The following is a 14,363-nucleotide window of genomic DNA, read 5'->3' on the forward strand; positions in this document are numbered from 1 at the left end:
CAGAATTTATACTGTTTCAAACTCCTTGAAAAGGAGGAAGAAAGATCCTGCACTCCTGTTATCAGGAGGGTTCTGTGACTCTGTAGCAGAAGTGTGCTAAGTTGCTCCACTTAGCGTGTTAAATTACTCCCCTCATAAGACCATATTTGGACATCCACATTCTCTGTGTCTATTTTACTAAACTATAAACTATCATTTTAAGCTTTATAATCACTCTATATACTCAATTTTAACATCATTCTCATCGCCAGCATAAGACGCATTCATTACATTCATTTGTGAATCAATAGTATAATGTCTACACATTTAAATCATAAAACACAATTATATGCTTACATTGCATTAGTTAGCATTTGCTAGCCATGTGGTTTGGAGGGTAGAGAACATTTAATGTCCTTGGTAGGGTGAAAAGGCATATAATGTCATTGAAAAAGGGTAGAAAAACAGTGTTTGGCATTGAACAGGCAAGAAGACTGTTCATAGCCGATAAGATATGAAAAGGCTATTGTGCTCCTTCATTAAAAAAAGGTAATGGAGTTCTCCTAAATGCTGGTGGAGCTCTCCTCAAGGTTTACCTTGAAAGGGTAAAGGAGCTCGTTACTGAAAGTGTAAAGAAGCATTTCTCCTGCCATCTGTCAGTGTATTTTCAGACACATAAACTCAATGAAACCAGAGGCTTTAGTTCCTTCTTTTTAAAAGTAACTACACCTTCAATTATATAACTGTGTAGCTGTTTGTATGTGTAGCTTTTAGTTTTATAGTGAAAAATTCTGCACATGTACAACAAAATACCATTTATGTGCTGTAATATGTCAGAGACGGTGACAAATAGTTTCCAAATGGGTTTTGCCATTTCTCCCAGTAAAACCCAGCTGCAAAGCGCATTGAAAGTGGAGGGAAAGTGGACAACAGGAATTCCAGACAGAAGAAAAAGTTTAAAAAGAAAGGCTGAGAAAGCCGGAATAATTTTAATTTGATTTTTATAATGGGAATGGGGGGAGTAGAGGTATTACAATATTAATTAGTTTATTTCCTAGGGATTTAAGCTTTTTAAGATCTAATCCATTATAATATGACAGAGATGAGTGATTGGAGAACAGTGTATTAATATATTTTGTGTTGTCTCTGTTTTTTTCCCTATGGTTTATTCTTTCCCCCCTGCTTATTGTTATTGTTATTTTATCATTAATTATGGAAAGGTTCTATATGGTGGAACTATAACATTAAAATAATAATATATCAGGATTAGAAAATGTTAATACAAAGGAGATACCAGATTAATGTTGGGAGGAAGTTGGTGGGGAAGTTCACCACATTTAATTAGATTTAATGTTGAAGATGTACACCTAAATATTTGTCAATGCTTTGTTGGTTTAAAGATTAGTTTATAGGTTGTATTGTCAAATGAGATGTGTGGTAATTATTGAAAAATAATAAAAATTATATTAAAAAAAAAGCAAAGAAAGTGGAGGGAAAGTGCATTATCCGACATGTGTGAAAGCGCCCTTTCAATGTACTGTTGCTTGACTTCGTTCGGCCTAGATGGGGCGGCGCAGGCGCAGTACCCTCCCGGGCCAGAGGGGGCGCGGGCGGGCGGGCGGAAGCGGCGTGCGCGCGGCGTCCGGCGACCCGCGGCTTCCTGTTCCCTGGCCCGGAAGTCCCGCCTCCCCCGCGGTTGCCATGGCGGCGCTGTCGCTGCGCGTGGCGGCCGAGTGCGGGCGGAGCCGGGCGCGGGCCTGCGAGCTGCGGCTGCCGCACGGCCGGGTGGAGAGCCCGGTCTTCATGCCGGTGGGCACGCAGGGGGCCCTCAAGGGCCTCACCGCCGCCCAGCTGGACGCCCTGGGCTGCCGCCTCTGCCTGGGCAACACCTACCACCTGGGCATGCGCCCCGTGAGTCGGGCGGGGCGGGGCGGGGTGGGGGGCGAGCGGGGGTGGGTGGGTGGGGGGTCGCGAAGGGGCTGACCCCGAGCCCCTCTCCGCCCTCTCTCTCCTTCGCCAGGGCCCCGAGCTCATCCGGACGGGCGGCGGCCTGCACGGCTTCATGCGCTGGCCCTGGAACCTGCTGACGGTGAGTGGCAAAAAGGGGGGGGGGTCGGGGAGCCGGGGTTGCCAACCTCCAGGTGGGGCCCGGAGATGAACGCATGAGGCAGCCTTCTACTGAATCAGACCATTGGTCCGTCATAGAGTCATAGGGTAGGAAGGGACCTCCAGGGTCATCTAGTCCAACCCCCGGCACAATGCAGGACATTCACAACTACCTCCCCCCCACCAAAAACACCCCAGTGACTCCTACTCCATGCCCAGAAGATGGCCAAGGGTGCCCTCCCTCTCATGGTCTGCTTAAGGTCACAGAATCAGCATGGCTGACAGATGGCCATCTAGCCTCTGCTTCAAAACCTCCAGGGAAGGAGAGCCCACCACCTCCCGAGGAAGCCTGTTCCACTGAGGAACTGCTGTTAGAAAATTCAGTGCAGGAATTTGACAACTACCTCCCCCCCCACACACACACACTGTGACTCTGGGGGTCAGTATTGCTCTCCAACTGATTTCTAAATGAGATCACAATGGGTAGCTGTGTTAGTCTCACTAGCAGAAGAAAAAGAAGAGTTGGTTTTTATATGCCAACTTTCTCAAATCGGCTTCCAATCACCCTCCCTTCTCCTCCCCACAACAGACACCCTGTGAGGTAGGTGGGGCTGAGAGAGCTGTGACTAGCCCAAGGTCACCCAGCTGGCTTCATGTGTAGGAGTGGGGAAGCCAACCCAGTTCACCAGATTAGCCTCCGCCGCTCATGTGGAGGAGCAGAGAATCAAACCCGGTTCTCCAGATCAGAGTCCACCGCTCCAAACCACCGCTCTTAACCACTACACCACACTGGCTCTCAGAAGAAAAGAGCAAGAGTCCAGGAGCGCCTTAAAGACTGACAAAATTTCTGGCAGGGGTGTGAGCTTCCATGAGCCATAGCCACACTCGGCCTGTCTGAAGCAGCCATTCCCTCCAGAGGAACTGATGTCTTCTAGTGGTAGAAAAGAGCAAGAGTCCCGCAGCACCTTAAAGACTGAAGAAGTGAGCTGTGCCTCATGAAAGCTGCTACCCTGCCAGAAACTTTGTCAGTCTTTAAGGCGCTACTAGATTGCTCTTTTCTACTGCTAGACAAGATCAGTTCCTCTGGAGAGAATGCCTGCTCCAGAGGGCGGAATCCATGGGATTATGCCCTGCTGAGGTTTGTCCCCTTCCTCAGCCTTGTCCTTTCCCTAGTCTCCAACCCCCAAATTAAAAGCAGTGGTTAGGAGCAGTCGACTCTAATCTGGAGGACTGGGTTGCTTTCCCCACTCCTCCACATGATCAGCGGACTCTTTTTTTTAAAATAATTTTTTATTAAATTTTATAACATAAAAAATAACAATTGTTATAACAACAAAATAATAATAATAATCAAAGTAACAATAAGAAAAACCAGGAGTATCCATACATATTTACTAATACAATTAAAAGTATCATTATTAAATCTATTAAGATACCCCTTTTCCCACCACCCACCACCTTTTGTGACCCTTCACCTGACTTCCGAAGAAGTGCTTTGACAGTTTCAAACTTATTTGTTACTATAAAATATAAAAATATTAAAAAATACTAATTTCTATAACTCACTAAGCTGGTGAACCAGGTTGGTTTCCCCACTCCTCCACGTGAAGCCTTCTGGGTGACCTTGGGCTAGTCACAGCTTTCTCAGCCCCACCTACCTCACAGGGTGTCTGTTGTGAGGAAGGGAAGGCGATTGTAAGCCGGTTTGAGTCTCCCCTAAGTGGTAGAGAAAGTTGGCATGTAAAAACCAGCTCTTCAACAGGAACAAAAACGGAGAAGTTAAATGGAGTTAAAAGGATGGTGTGTGTGTTGCTCATGCCCCGCAGTGCTAAGGACAGAATGCAAATCCGTGTGTGGGTTTCTGTGTTTATGTATGGAACACAAGGAAACTTTATTCCCCATCCGAATCACTCAGTCGTATGAAACTTGGCTTCTCTATATATATCATGGAATAACCTGTGTCTTTTAACTCCTCCCTTTGTCCATATTTTCCTGTAGGACAGTGGAGGGTTCCAGATGGTTTCTCTGGTGGAGCTCTCTGAGGTGACCGAGGAGGGTGTGCTCTTCCATTCTCCCTATGATGGCAAGGAGATCCTGCTGACTCCAGAGAAGTCCATTGAGATCCAGAACGCTCTCGGTAACTTGTCCTGTTCCTGGATAATTGAAGCTCCTTCTCCCTCCATAACAGCTGGAGAGATTTCTGTGTGGCCCAGCTGTTTCCCAACTGTGTTCATAGCATCAGATAGCCACAGAACTCCTAGATGATGCAATCTACAAACCAGCTGAGCCAGCGTGGTGTAGTGGTTAAGAGCGGTGGTTTTGGAGCGGTGGACTCTGATCTGGAGAACCGGGTTTGATTCCCCACTCCTCCACATGAGCGGCGGAGGCTGATCTGGTGAACCAGGTTGGTTTCTCCACTCTTTCACACAAAGCCAGCTGGGTGACCTTGGGCTAGTCACACTCTCTCAGCCTGACCTACCTCACAGGGTGTCTGTAGTGGGGAAGGGAAAGTTATTGTAAGCCGGTTTGATTCTCCCTTAAGTGGTAGAGATAGTCGGCATATAAAAACCAACTCTTATTATTATTATTAGAGGATTAATCTGCCTTTGACTTTTCTTGTTTTTTAATTTTATTGACGTTACTTATCGTCCACCTTCTTGTGGCATTTTCCTTCCTAGGCTCGGACATCATGATGCAGTTGGACGATGTGGTCAGCAGCACAGTGAGTGGCCCTCGCGTGGAGGAAGCCATGTTCAGGTTTGTGCTGCATGCGGCCTCTCTCTCTGTGGTGTTTGCTCCTCTGGTCTTTGCAGCTGTCTGCTTTTTAGTCCAGGAGTGTTTTCTTTATTTGCTACCAGTAAAACCCTCCAGACCTGACTTGGATAGCCCAGGCTAGCCAGATCTCATAAGAACATAAGAAAAGCCCTGCTGGATCAGACCAATGCCCATCAAGTCCAGCAGTCTGTTCACACAGTGGCCAACCAGGGGCCTCTAGGAAGCCCACAAACAAGACAACTGCAGCAGCAGCATCCTGCCTGTGTTCTACAGCACCCAACATAATAGGCATGCTCCTCTGATCCTGGAGACAATGGGTATGTATCATAAGAACATAAGAAAAGCCCTGCTGGATCAGACCGAGGCCCGCCAAGTCCAGCAGTCTGTTCACACAGTGGCCGACCAGGTGCCTCTAGGAAGCCCACAAACACGATGACTGCAGCAGCATTCTCCTGCCTGTGTTCCACAGCACCTCATATAATGGGCATGCTCCTCTGATACTGGAGAGCATTGTTATGCATCATGACTAGTATCCATTTTTACTAGTAGCCATGGATAGCCCTCTCCTCCATGCACATGTCCACTCCCCTCTTAAAGCCTTCCAAGTTGGCATCCATCACCACAACCTGGGGCAGGGAGTTCCACCATTTAACTATGTGTTGCGTGAAGAAATACTTCCTTTTATCCGTTTTGAATCTCTCACCCTCCAGCTTTAGCAGATGACCCCGCGTTCTAGTATTATGGGAGAGGGAGAAAATCTCGTCATACCTCGGAAGCTAAGCAGGGTCGACCCTGGTCAGTATTTGGATGGGAGACCCCAAAAGAATACCAGGGTCGTGACGTGGAGGCAGGTAACGGCAAACCACCTCTAAACGTCTCTTGCCTTAAGAAACCCTACAGGGTCGGCCTAAGTTGGCTGCGACTTGACGGCAAACACAAACAAAACAAAACCTTCTAATTCTGCCTGTCAAATGTGAGTTATTATGTAGACACTATTTGCTCTTACAAGTCGTTCATAAGAGAAATGAGCTTTGGTGGCCCTATGTTCAGCCCTGAGCCCCCTTTGCAGAATTTCAGTAAGTAGAGACTGGGTCCCTGCAGAGGAGGAAAGACCTGTAGTGAGCAGCTGGCGTAAGCCTTCCCGGACCAAACCGAGTTCCTGTGACCACATTTTAAAGCATCTCTGCTGCGGTGAAAAGCATTCTGACCCTGGAATGCGTGGAGTGGGATGTCCTAAGGGAGATTTGTACTCTAATAACTGCAGTTCCCCTGTGGTTGATGTCTGTGGAGCGGTGTGAAGAGGGTTACCTTTTCTCAAACTGGCAGGTCCATTCGTTGGCTGGACAGATGTATCACAGCACACAAGACTCCTGGCAAGCAAAATCTCTTTGCCATTATCCAAGGCGGGCTGGATCCTGCCCTCCGAACCAAGTGTCTTGAAGGTGAGCTCTCTCCACGTGTCAGTTCTTTTTGTTCCCGAGTGACTTACGCTTCTAGCTGACTGTTTTATGGCTCTTGATTGAAGATGGCAAGTCTTCCATTGGCCTCAAGTTTCTCACTTGGGTTTCTGTTACAATCTGGCCTTGAAGCTTTTAGAAGAGGCCTGTGGGGATCCGCCTTAGGATGTCCTAAGTTGGTTGCCTGGGCCCAAAGTGGAAGATGCCAATCACTCCGTGGCTCCTCGGGGCCCGGTGCGGGGTGCATGCCTTGGCCTTCCAAGAGTTTGTCGTGCTTCAAATGCAGATCAGGAAAGCTCACGCTTGGAGCTTAATTGGTAGATGAATCTGCTAAAGGTGGGCCTTTTTTATTCCATGGGAGTCAGGAGTACACTTGCTTGCTGCTGGGATGTTGTGGTGTCGAATACTAGGGAATGAGAGGAAATATGATCACACATGAAGCTGCCTTATACTGAATCCAACCCTTGGTCAATCAAAGTCAGTATTGTCTACTCAGACCGGCAGCGGCTCTCCAGGGTCTCAGGCAGGTCTTTCACATCACCTGTTTGCCTAGTCCCTTTAACTGGAGGTGCCGGGGATCGAACCTGGGATCTTCTGCATGCCAAGCAGTTGATCTACCACTGAGCCACAGCCCCATCCCTATGAAAGACAAGAGGGGAGGACTGCTGGACTGGATGGGCCTTGGTCTGATCCAGCATGGCTTTTCTTGTTCTTATGCTCATTAACTCATTTTGAATTTTCAAACTTTGTCCGGAGACTGTTTGTAGCTCCGTAAATGGCTTTGTGGGCCAGGTGGCAGGGTGTAGGCGTCAGTGGAGTAATAATACATTTTCCAGTCCTTTCAGCATTTTCAGCAGCTGCCCCCCTCTGGAAAGCCTCTCCCGCTGGGAGTGTGGCCAGCAGTTTTCCTGGAGGGAAGCCCGTGCTGCTGTAACTGTCTTCTGTCCCCTGCAGAAATGACTAAGCGGGACGTGCCCGGTTTTGCCATCGGGGGCTTGAGCGGTGGCGAAGCCAAGGACCACTTCTGGAGGATGGTGGCCCTCAGCACGAGTCACCTGCCTCGGGACAAGCCCCGCTATCTGATGGGAGTCGGGTAGGGGAAGGACTCAGCCTGCAGGGGAGGGAAGGGGCCTTGGCCTTCCTTTGGGGTCTAACAAGGCATCGCAAATGGGATTGCTGCCAGCAGGGCCCTGGCCACTAGCCCTGACTACTCTTCAGTGCCTTGAGGGCCTGGTGGCAAAAAAAATGTTTTAAATAAACAGTAGTCTGAAACTGCCTTTACTTACTTGTTATTTATGTCCCACTTTTCTCCCTGATTGGGCACTCCAAAGCCTTTTGTGCATGGGGTTGTTTCCATGGCGATCACACACACCCCCAGTCTACTTTGGGGCTTCATTATCATTATGCACGTCTTTCCTGACCTTTAGAAGTCACTTTAGAAGGTTGGAAGGGAAGGAGATTGTAAGCTGCTTTGATTCTCCTTAAAAGGAAGAGAAAATCGGCATATAAAAACCAACTCCTTCTTCTACCTCTGAACATCTCTTGCTGGAAACCCCTGCAGGGTCACTGTAAGTCAGCTGCGACTTGGCAGCAAAAAAATAGAAAACTTGTGCCTAAGTAGTGGCAGGGCTGTGTCCACACCCCTGCCCTGAGGGACCCCGTAGCCTGGTTTGGGCTGGGGTATTGCCCCAGCAAATAGTGGGCAAGCGCCTTAGCCATCCGCCTCACGGCTGCGTCTGTGCTGTCTTTCCCGCTCAGATATGCCACAGACCTGGTGGTGTGCGTGGCCCTGGGCTGCGACATGTTTGACTGCGTCTTCCCCACCAGGACCGCGGTAAGTAGCTGCCTCATCCGTAGGAAAGGGCTGAAAGGGAGGGGGCGTCTCCCCATTTAGCGGAAGCATCAACTAGAACAGGAGGCCCTCACGACATTGGCGAGGGTGAAGTTCCTGGAGAGCCAAAGAAACAAGAAATTTCCAGGAAAGCTTCCTAAACCCCGCTGACCCCGTTGCTCTGTCCACCTCCAGCGTTTTGGCTCGGCCTTGGTCCCCTCGGGCTCCCTGCAGCTGAAGAACAAGCGGTACTCCAAGGACTTGAAGCCCATCGACGAGAATTGTGGCTGCCCCACCTGCCAGAGGTGAGTGTCCTCAGGGCCACCGGGGTGTCCTCCGGTTGGAGATCATCCCGTTTCCCTTGAGAGCCAGCTAGAGACCGAGCACGGTGCTTAGCCGGAGGGCAGCCCACCTCCTCTGTGGCTGGGTTTAATTCCCCACTCCTCCACATGCAGCCTGCTTGGGTGCCCTTGGGCCAGTCGCAGTTCTCTCAGCCCACGCAGAGGCAGGTGATGGCAAACCACCTCCGGACGTCTCTTGCCTTGAAAACCCTACAGGGTCACTATGAGTCATCTGTGACTTGATGGTACTTTACACACACACATTCAGGGGGAAATGGCTTCCCAATTTTCTCTGAGCTGCCCTGCAAAACTTTATCTTGAAAGGTGGTTCTTGACCGTAGTTACATCGGCTGATGTAGGGTCCCATTCTCTTTCAATGTCTGAAGGGAAAAAATCAGTCAGTTCCTCTTCTCTCTACCCTCCATTGCGTTCCTCGGGTTTCTGGTCACGATCGGTCTTGTTCCCCTTTTGTCTCCTTGCAGATACAGCCGCGCTTTCTTGCACGCGCTCTTCCGCCACGACACCGCCGCCATGCACCACGTGACTGTTCATAACGTCGCCTATCAGGTCAGTCCATCTTCTGCAGCTGTCTTCAGCTTCGGAGGCGTCCCTGACCTTTTCGTTGGTGTTTTTCCAACTCGCCGTGCAGCCGACGCCCTTTGGAACGTCGCCCCGTGGTGTGATACTGGGAGGGAGTGGGACAAGATCACACTGCTGCCTTTTTGGCTCTCCTTGAGGGACACATTTGACCACGATGGCTGTGGTTCCCTGCCATTCCCTCCTCATCCAGTCCAAGCTTGGATATTCCTATTTTTCCTCCCCCCCCCCCACCCCAATTAATGTTGGAAGCGTAAAAAACTATGAAAGAGCCCTGTGGCGCAGATTGGTAAGCTGCAGTACTTCAGTCAAAAAAGCTCTGCTCACTACCTGAGTTCGATCCTGACAGAAGTTGGTTTCAGGTAGCCGGCTCAAGGTTGACTCAGCCTTTCCATCCTTCCGAGATTGGTAAAATGAGGACCCAGCTTGCTGGGGGTAAAGGGGGGACGACTGGGGAAGGCACTGGCAAACCACCCTGTAAACACAGTCTGCCTAGTAAACGTTGGGATGTGACGTCACCCCACGGGTCAGAAATGACCTGGTGCTTGCACCTGGGACTACCTTTACCTTAAAAAAAATAATAAACTATGAAGAATTTGGTGAATTTATTTAGTCTAAAATGTTTATTAGCCATCTTTCTTCCTTATGGAGCTCAAGGTGACCTACAACTTAGATAACACACTCATTGAAGAAAATCCATTAAAAACATAAAAACCAGAATTTAAACTCACACCTCAGGACTGCTAGTAGTAACCAAACGCAGTCCCAAGTAAAACCATCTTCAACTGCCTCATAACAATCGAAAGTGCAGGGGCCCGGCGCACCTCCCTGGACAGGATTGTTCCATAATCGTGGGGCTGCCACTCAAAATACCCTCTCGTGTGCCCATTAGTTGAGCTTCTTTGATTGGTGGGACAGTCAGGAGGGCCTCTTCCTGTGATCTTAAGTCCCGGTCAGGTCCGTCTAGATGTTAGAAAGAACTTTCTAACCATTAGAGCGGTTCCTCAGCGGAACAGGCTTCCTCGGGAGGTGGTGAGCTCTCCTTCCCTGGAGGTTTTTAAGAGACTAGATGGCCGTCTGTCAGCAATGCTGATTCTGTGACCTTAGGCAGATCACGGGAGGGGATCTTGGCCATCTTCTGGACATGGAGAAGGGGTCACTGGAGGTGTGGGAGGGTTAGGGGGTGCGTAGTGGGGGAGGTAGTTGTGAATTTCCTGAGTTGTGCATGGGGTTGGACTAGATGACCCTGGTGATCCCAACTCTTATGATTCTATGTATGGGAGAAGACAGTCCTTCAGCTAAGCCAGTCCGAGGCCATGCAGGGCTTTAAAGAGCAAAACCAACACTTTTGAGTCGGGCAACTTGTATGCATTTGTGTATATACAACTACTGTATATAGAACTTGCATAAATTGTCCCGCAAATACAGTAAAATACATTGTTTGGGTTCCTCGGAGTTTGGCACCTGCTTGTTCGAAGCGCTACCTTCAGCATCTCTTTGCACAGTGCCCGTAGCGAGAATTGTGACAAGTGCCAGCACTGGTTCATGATTTGCGGCACTCATGGGATATTTTGCTGCCCAAACTGGATTGGACTAAGAGTTCAATCTTGGGATTTGGGCTACTCCCCCCTTGTTTGCTTTTTATTCTCATTGGTTGAGATGCTGAAGGTGGGAAAAACGTCTTTCTTCTTCTGCTAGTTTTCCCTGATGGGAAAAATTATAGAGTTGGAAAGGGGCCATAGAGGCCATCTAGTCCAACCCCCCCCCCCCGCTCAATGCAGGATCAGCCTAGACTAGAGCATCCCTGACAAGTTCTTATCCAGCCTCTGCTTAAAGACTGCCAGTGAGGGGGAACTCACTGTCTCCCTGGGTACCTGATTCTGTAAGCTCTTGACCCATCGAACCAGAAATCACCACAGAGACAATCAGATTCCAAGCAGATGGCTTTACTGGTCAAATAGGCAATACAGTGCATTGAGGATAAGATGACAGCTATGGTTTGTCTTGCCGTTACTTGGAAATATAAGGCAGAGAAACGGCGGGAGATTACAAAGCATAAACAGAGCATTATTTCCCAGGAGTGGCGTTCCCAGGCTTTGGTATGTGTAGCCGTCCTTGAAGTCTGGACGGTTCAGCAGAGAAACGAAAGGAAACATCTAAACCGAGATAACAGCCTGACAGATTCCACTGTTGAACAACCCTTACTGTAAAAAACTCCTTATATCCTTTCCTCTCACAACTTAAACCCCTTATTGCAAGTCCTGTCCTCTGCTGCCAACAGGAACAGCTCCCTGCTTTCCTCTAAGTGACAGCCCTTCAAATATTTAAGGAGAGCAATCATGTCCCCCCTCAACCTCCTCTTCTCCAGACTAAACATTCCCAACTCCCTGAGCCTTTCCTCGAGGGGCTTGGTCTCCAGGCCCCTGATCATCCTCGTCGCCCTCCTCTGCTCCTGCTCGATTCTGTCCACATCCTTTTTGAAGTGAGGCCTCCAGAACTGCACACAACACTCCAAGTGCAGCCTGACCAATGCAGTGTACAGCGCAACTATGACATCTTGTGATTTGGATGGTGTGCCTGTTGATGCACCCCAAGATCGCATTAGCATCTTTCTTCTGCTAGTTTTCTCTGATGGGAAAAGCGTCTTTCTTCTTCTGCTACAGCTGAACCTGATGCGTTCGATTCGGGAGAATATCATTCAGCAGAGGTTCCCAGAGTTTGTCCAGGATTTCATGAAGACCATGTATGGCGACAGAGGGAGCTATCCACAGTGGGCCACTGAAGCTCTGGCCTCCGTGGGCATCACTCTGGAGTAAAAGGTACCCACGCCAGCGGGGGGCATTCAACTTCCTGAAGGCTCCTAGGTGTTGCCAGTTTTCTGGGGTCCTTCTGCTTACAAGTATTTCTTTCCACAACAAGGGTTTAGACTGTCTCCACACAGAATACCTCGTTCTTTCCAAGGAATTCTGGAGCGGAATTGGAGGACGTGGTCCCTTCAGCTGTTGATCCACGGTGGTGACGTTACAGATTCTTGGTGCTTAAATGGAACTGCCTGTAAATTTCTTGGGTGTACATTTTACTTTTTAAATACTTTTTGTATTCCATCTTTTCAACTTTTTAATACTTTACATTTGCCTTTTCTAAGTGATTTGTCTGTGCCTATAAAGGTGGGTGTGTGTTGCTGGCGGGCTGAGACTTGAATTTTCTCAAAAGCATCTAATGGTCCAGACTCAAAGCAAATAAAATGGTACAGCCGAATAGTTTTGTTCCTTTCTTGTGGTTTTTGGCCAGAAACGTTTTTTTGGGTATGGGGGCTTCTTTGCGAGGAGCGACATGAGAACCGCAGAGGAGGGGGCCTGCTGTTTGGCCCCAGGCACCTATGCTCTGACCACAGAGAAGCTCTTTTATCTTACAACGTCCGACCAGGGAGGTGAAAGCCATGCACGACTCCGTCTTTGCTTACAGACTCCATCTTGTCAACAGGTTGAGGGACACCGGGGAGAAGTCCCAACCCAGAGAACCGAGGTAATGCTGAATGTGAAACTACGGCCACTTCAAGTAGCACTTTTCTTTTTTTGGCCATCAAGTCATAGCTGACTTCTGGCGGCCCTGTAGGATTTTCAAGGCAAGAGTCGTTCAAAAGCGGTTGCCATTGCCTGCCTCCGTGTCACGACCCCAGTATTCCTTTGGAGGTTGCCAATCCAAATACTAGCCAGGGCCAACCTGCACAGCTTCTGAGATCTGACAAGATCAGGCTAGCCAGGTCGGGGCAAGTAATACTGTGTGTGTATAAAGTGCGGTCAAGTCACAGCCGACTTATGGTGACCCCTTATGGGGTTTTCAAGGCAAGAGACTAACAGAGGTGGTTTGCCAGTGCCTTCCTCTGTATAGCAACCCTGGGCCTCCTTAGTGGTCTCCCATCCAAATACTAACCAGGGCTGACCCTGCTTAACTTCTGAGATCTGATGAGATCAGGCTAGCCTGGGCCATCCAGGCCAGGGCCTGTCCCATTTAAACATCGCCTAAGGCAAGAACCGAGTGTAGGGAAAGGGGACTGTTTTTTCACCTTTTCTTTATACCCTTGCTCAGCCTGAATGCTTGAACAGACCACGTGCATTCTTTTCATTTAATTAAACATTCCTATCTTTCGAATGCTTTTAAGACTCATCTCTGGAAACACATGCTTATTGGGTCTTGCTTTCTGAATCGTGGTAACAGGGGGGGGGGAAGCAGGTAATCTCACCCTTCCTGGGGCACAATGTCGCAATGGATCGCCCCCTCCTAGGAGCAAAGGATCTCTAAGTGGCAACTCAGGCCCAGGGTAACATTCAACTCCCTTTAGCAGGAGTTATTCTCAGAGTTTCTAGTGGCAGCAGGTGTTTGTTTTTAGCACCCCTTGGGAGAGGAAAGGGAGGACCTGCCCAAGCAAAGGCTTGGGCAGCTAGAGTTTACCAACCTAACAGGAAGCCAACACAAAATGACAGGAGGGGCTTGTGAATGCATTCTTTCAGTTAGAAATACTTTATTTTGGGTCCTTTAGAATTCAAGAAAGTGTTTATTCCATATCTTAGGTTCAAAACACTGTAGGTAAAGTTGAATTATTTAAAAACTAAGGATGGCTTTTTTAACAACATTGTTACAGGGTTAATATTGTGCAATTACTCACCAGAGTCTACAGGAAATTCATGCTTACCGCATTCATCCAGTCTTCTCTGGGCATCCTTTTAGCAACCATCTTTTGCTTCCAGGCTCATGAATTTCTAGTAACCCAGTAAAGATTTGCCTAGTTCCAATCCAGCATCTTTGGGAAGCAGATTGAAAGGTCAGAATCTTCCTGCCCCCTTCTTTCCTGAGAAAAGATCCTCACATTATACACTCATGCTTCAGCATTAGTCACATTTCTTGAGGCCCTCAAGTCAAGAAAAAGTCCAGGTGGAAGAACTTGGTATTGGTGAAATAGAGAGGTCTATAAAATTATGCATGGTTTGGAGAGTGGACAGGGAGAAGCTTTTCTCCCTCATAATACTAGAACATGGGGTCATCTGCTGAAGCTGGAGGGTGAGAGATTCAAAACAGATAAAAGGAAATTTTTCTTTATAAAACGCAGTTAAATTGTGGAACTCCCTGCCCCAGGATGTGGTGATGGCTGCCAACTTGGAAGGCTTGAAGAGGGGAGTGGACTATTCATGGCTGTTAGTAAAAATGGATACTAGTCATGATGTATGCCTATTCTCTCCAGGATCAGAGGAGCATGTCTATTCTGTTAGGTGCTCTGGA

At 48.5% G+C, this 14,363-nt stretch overlaps 1 protein-coding gene across 2 annotated transcripts; it reads left to right on the forward strand.

The window, feature by feature from the left end:
- Positions 1–1,680: 1,680 nt before the first annotated feature.
- On the forward strand, positions 1,681–11,902 carry QTRT1 (queuine tRNA-ribosyltransferase catalytic subunit 1). Of its 2 annotated transcripts, XM_056847884.1 has the most exons (10): positions 1,681–1,890; positions 2,000–2,068; positions 4,084–4,222; positions 4,764–4,842; positions 6,187–6,302; positions 7,272–7,410; positions 8,076–8,151; positions 8,344–8,453; positions 8,972–9,056; positions 11,750–11,902. In XM_056847884.1, exons 1-10 carry the CDS (start codon positions 1,681–1,683, stop codon positions 11,900–11,902), a joined length of 1,176 nt encoding a protein of 391 aa, XP_056703862.1. The 2 variants fall into 2 exon arrangements, with proteins under 2 accessions (XP_056703862.1, XP_056703863.1); XM_056847885.1 differs by lacking the exon at positions 2,000–2,068.
- The last annotated feature ends 2,461 nt before the right edge of the window (positions 11,903–14,363 follow it).

This window comes from Euleptes europaea, chromosome 4 (genome assembly GCF_029931775.1).
Source record: "Euleptes europaea isolate rEulEur1 chromosome 4, rEulEur1.hap1, whole genome shotgun sequence".
NCBI lineage: Eukaryota > Metazoa > Chordata > Lepidosauria > Squamata > Sphaerodactylidae > Euleptes > Euleptes europaea.

Bases quoted from the DNA above. Each gene is read 5' to 3' on its own strand.
- QTRT1 (XM_056847884.1), top strand. From the start codon at position 1,681: ATGGCGGCGCTGTCGCTGCGCGTGGCGGCCGAGTGCGGGCGGAGCCGG. The intron at 1,891-1,999 runs GTGAGTCGGGCG...CTCCTTCGCCAG, and splicing joins ACCACCTGGGCATGCGCCCC to GGCCCCGAGCTCATCCGGAC. The intron at 6,303-7,271 runs GTGAGCTCTCTC...TGTCCCCTGCAG, and splicing joins CCGAACCAAGTGTCTTGAAG to AAATGACTAAGCGGGACGTG.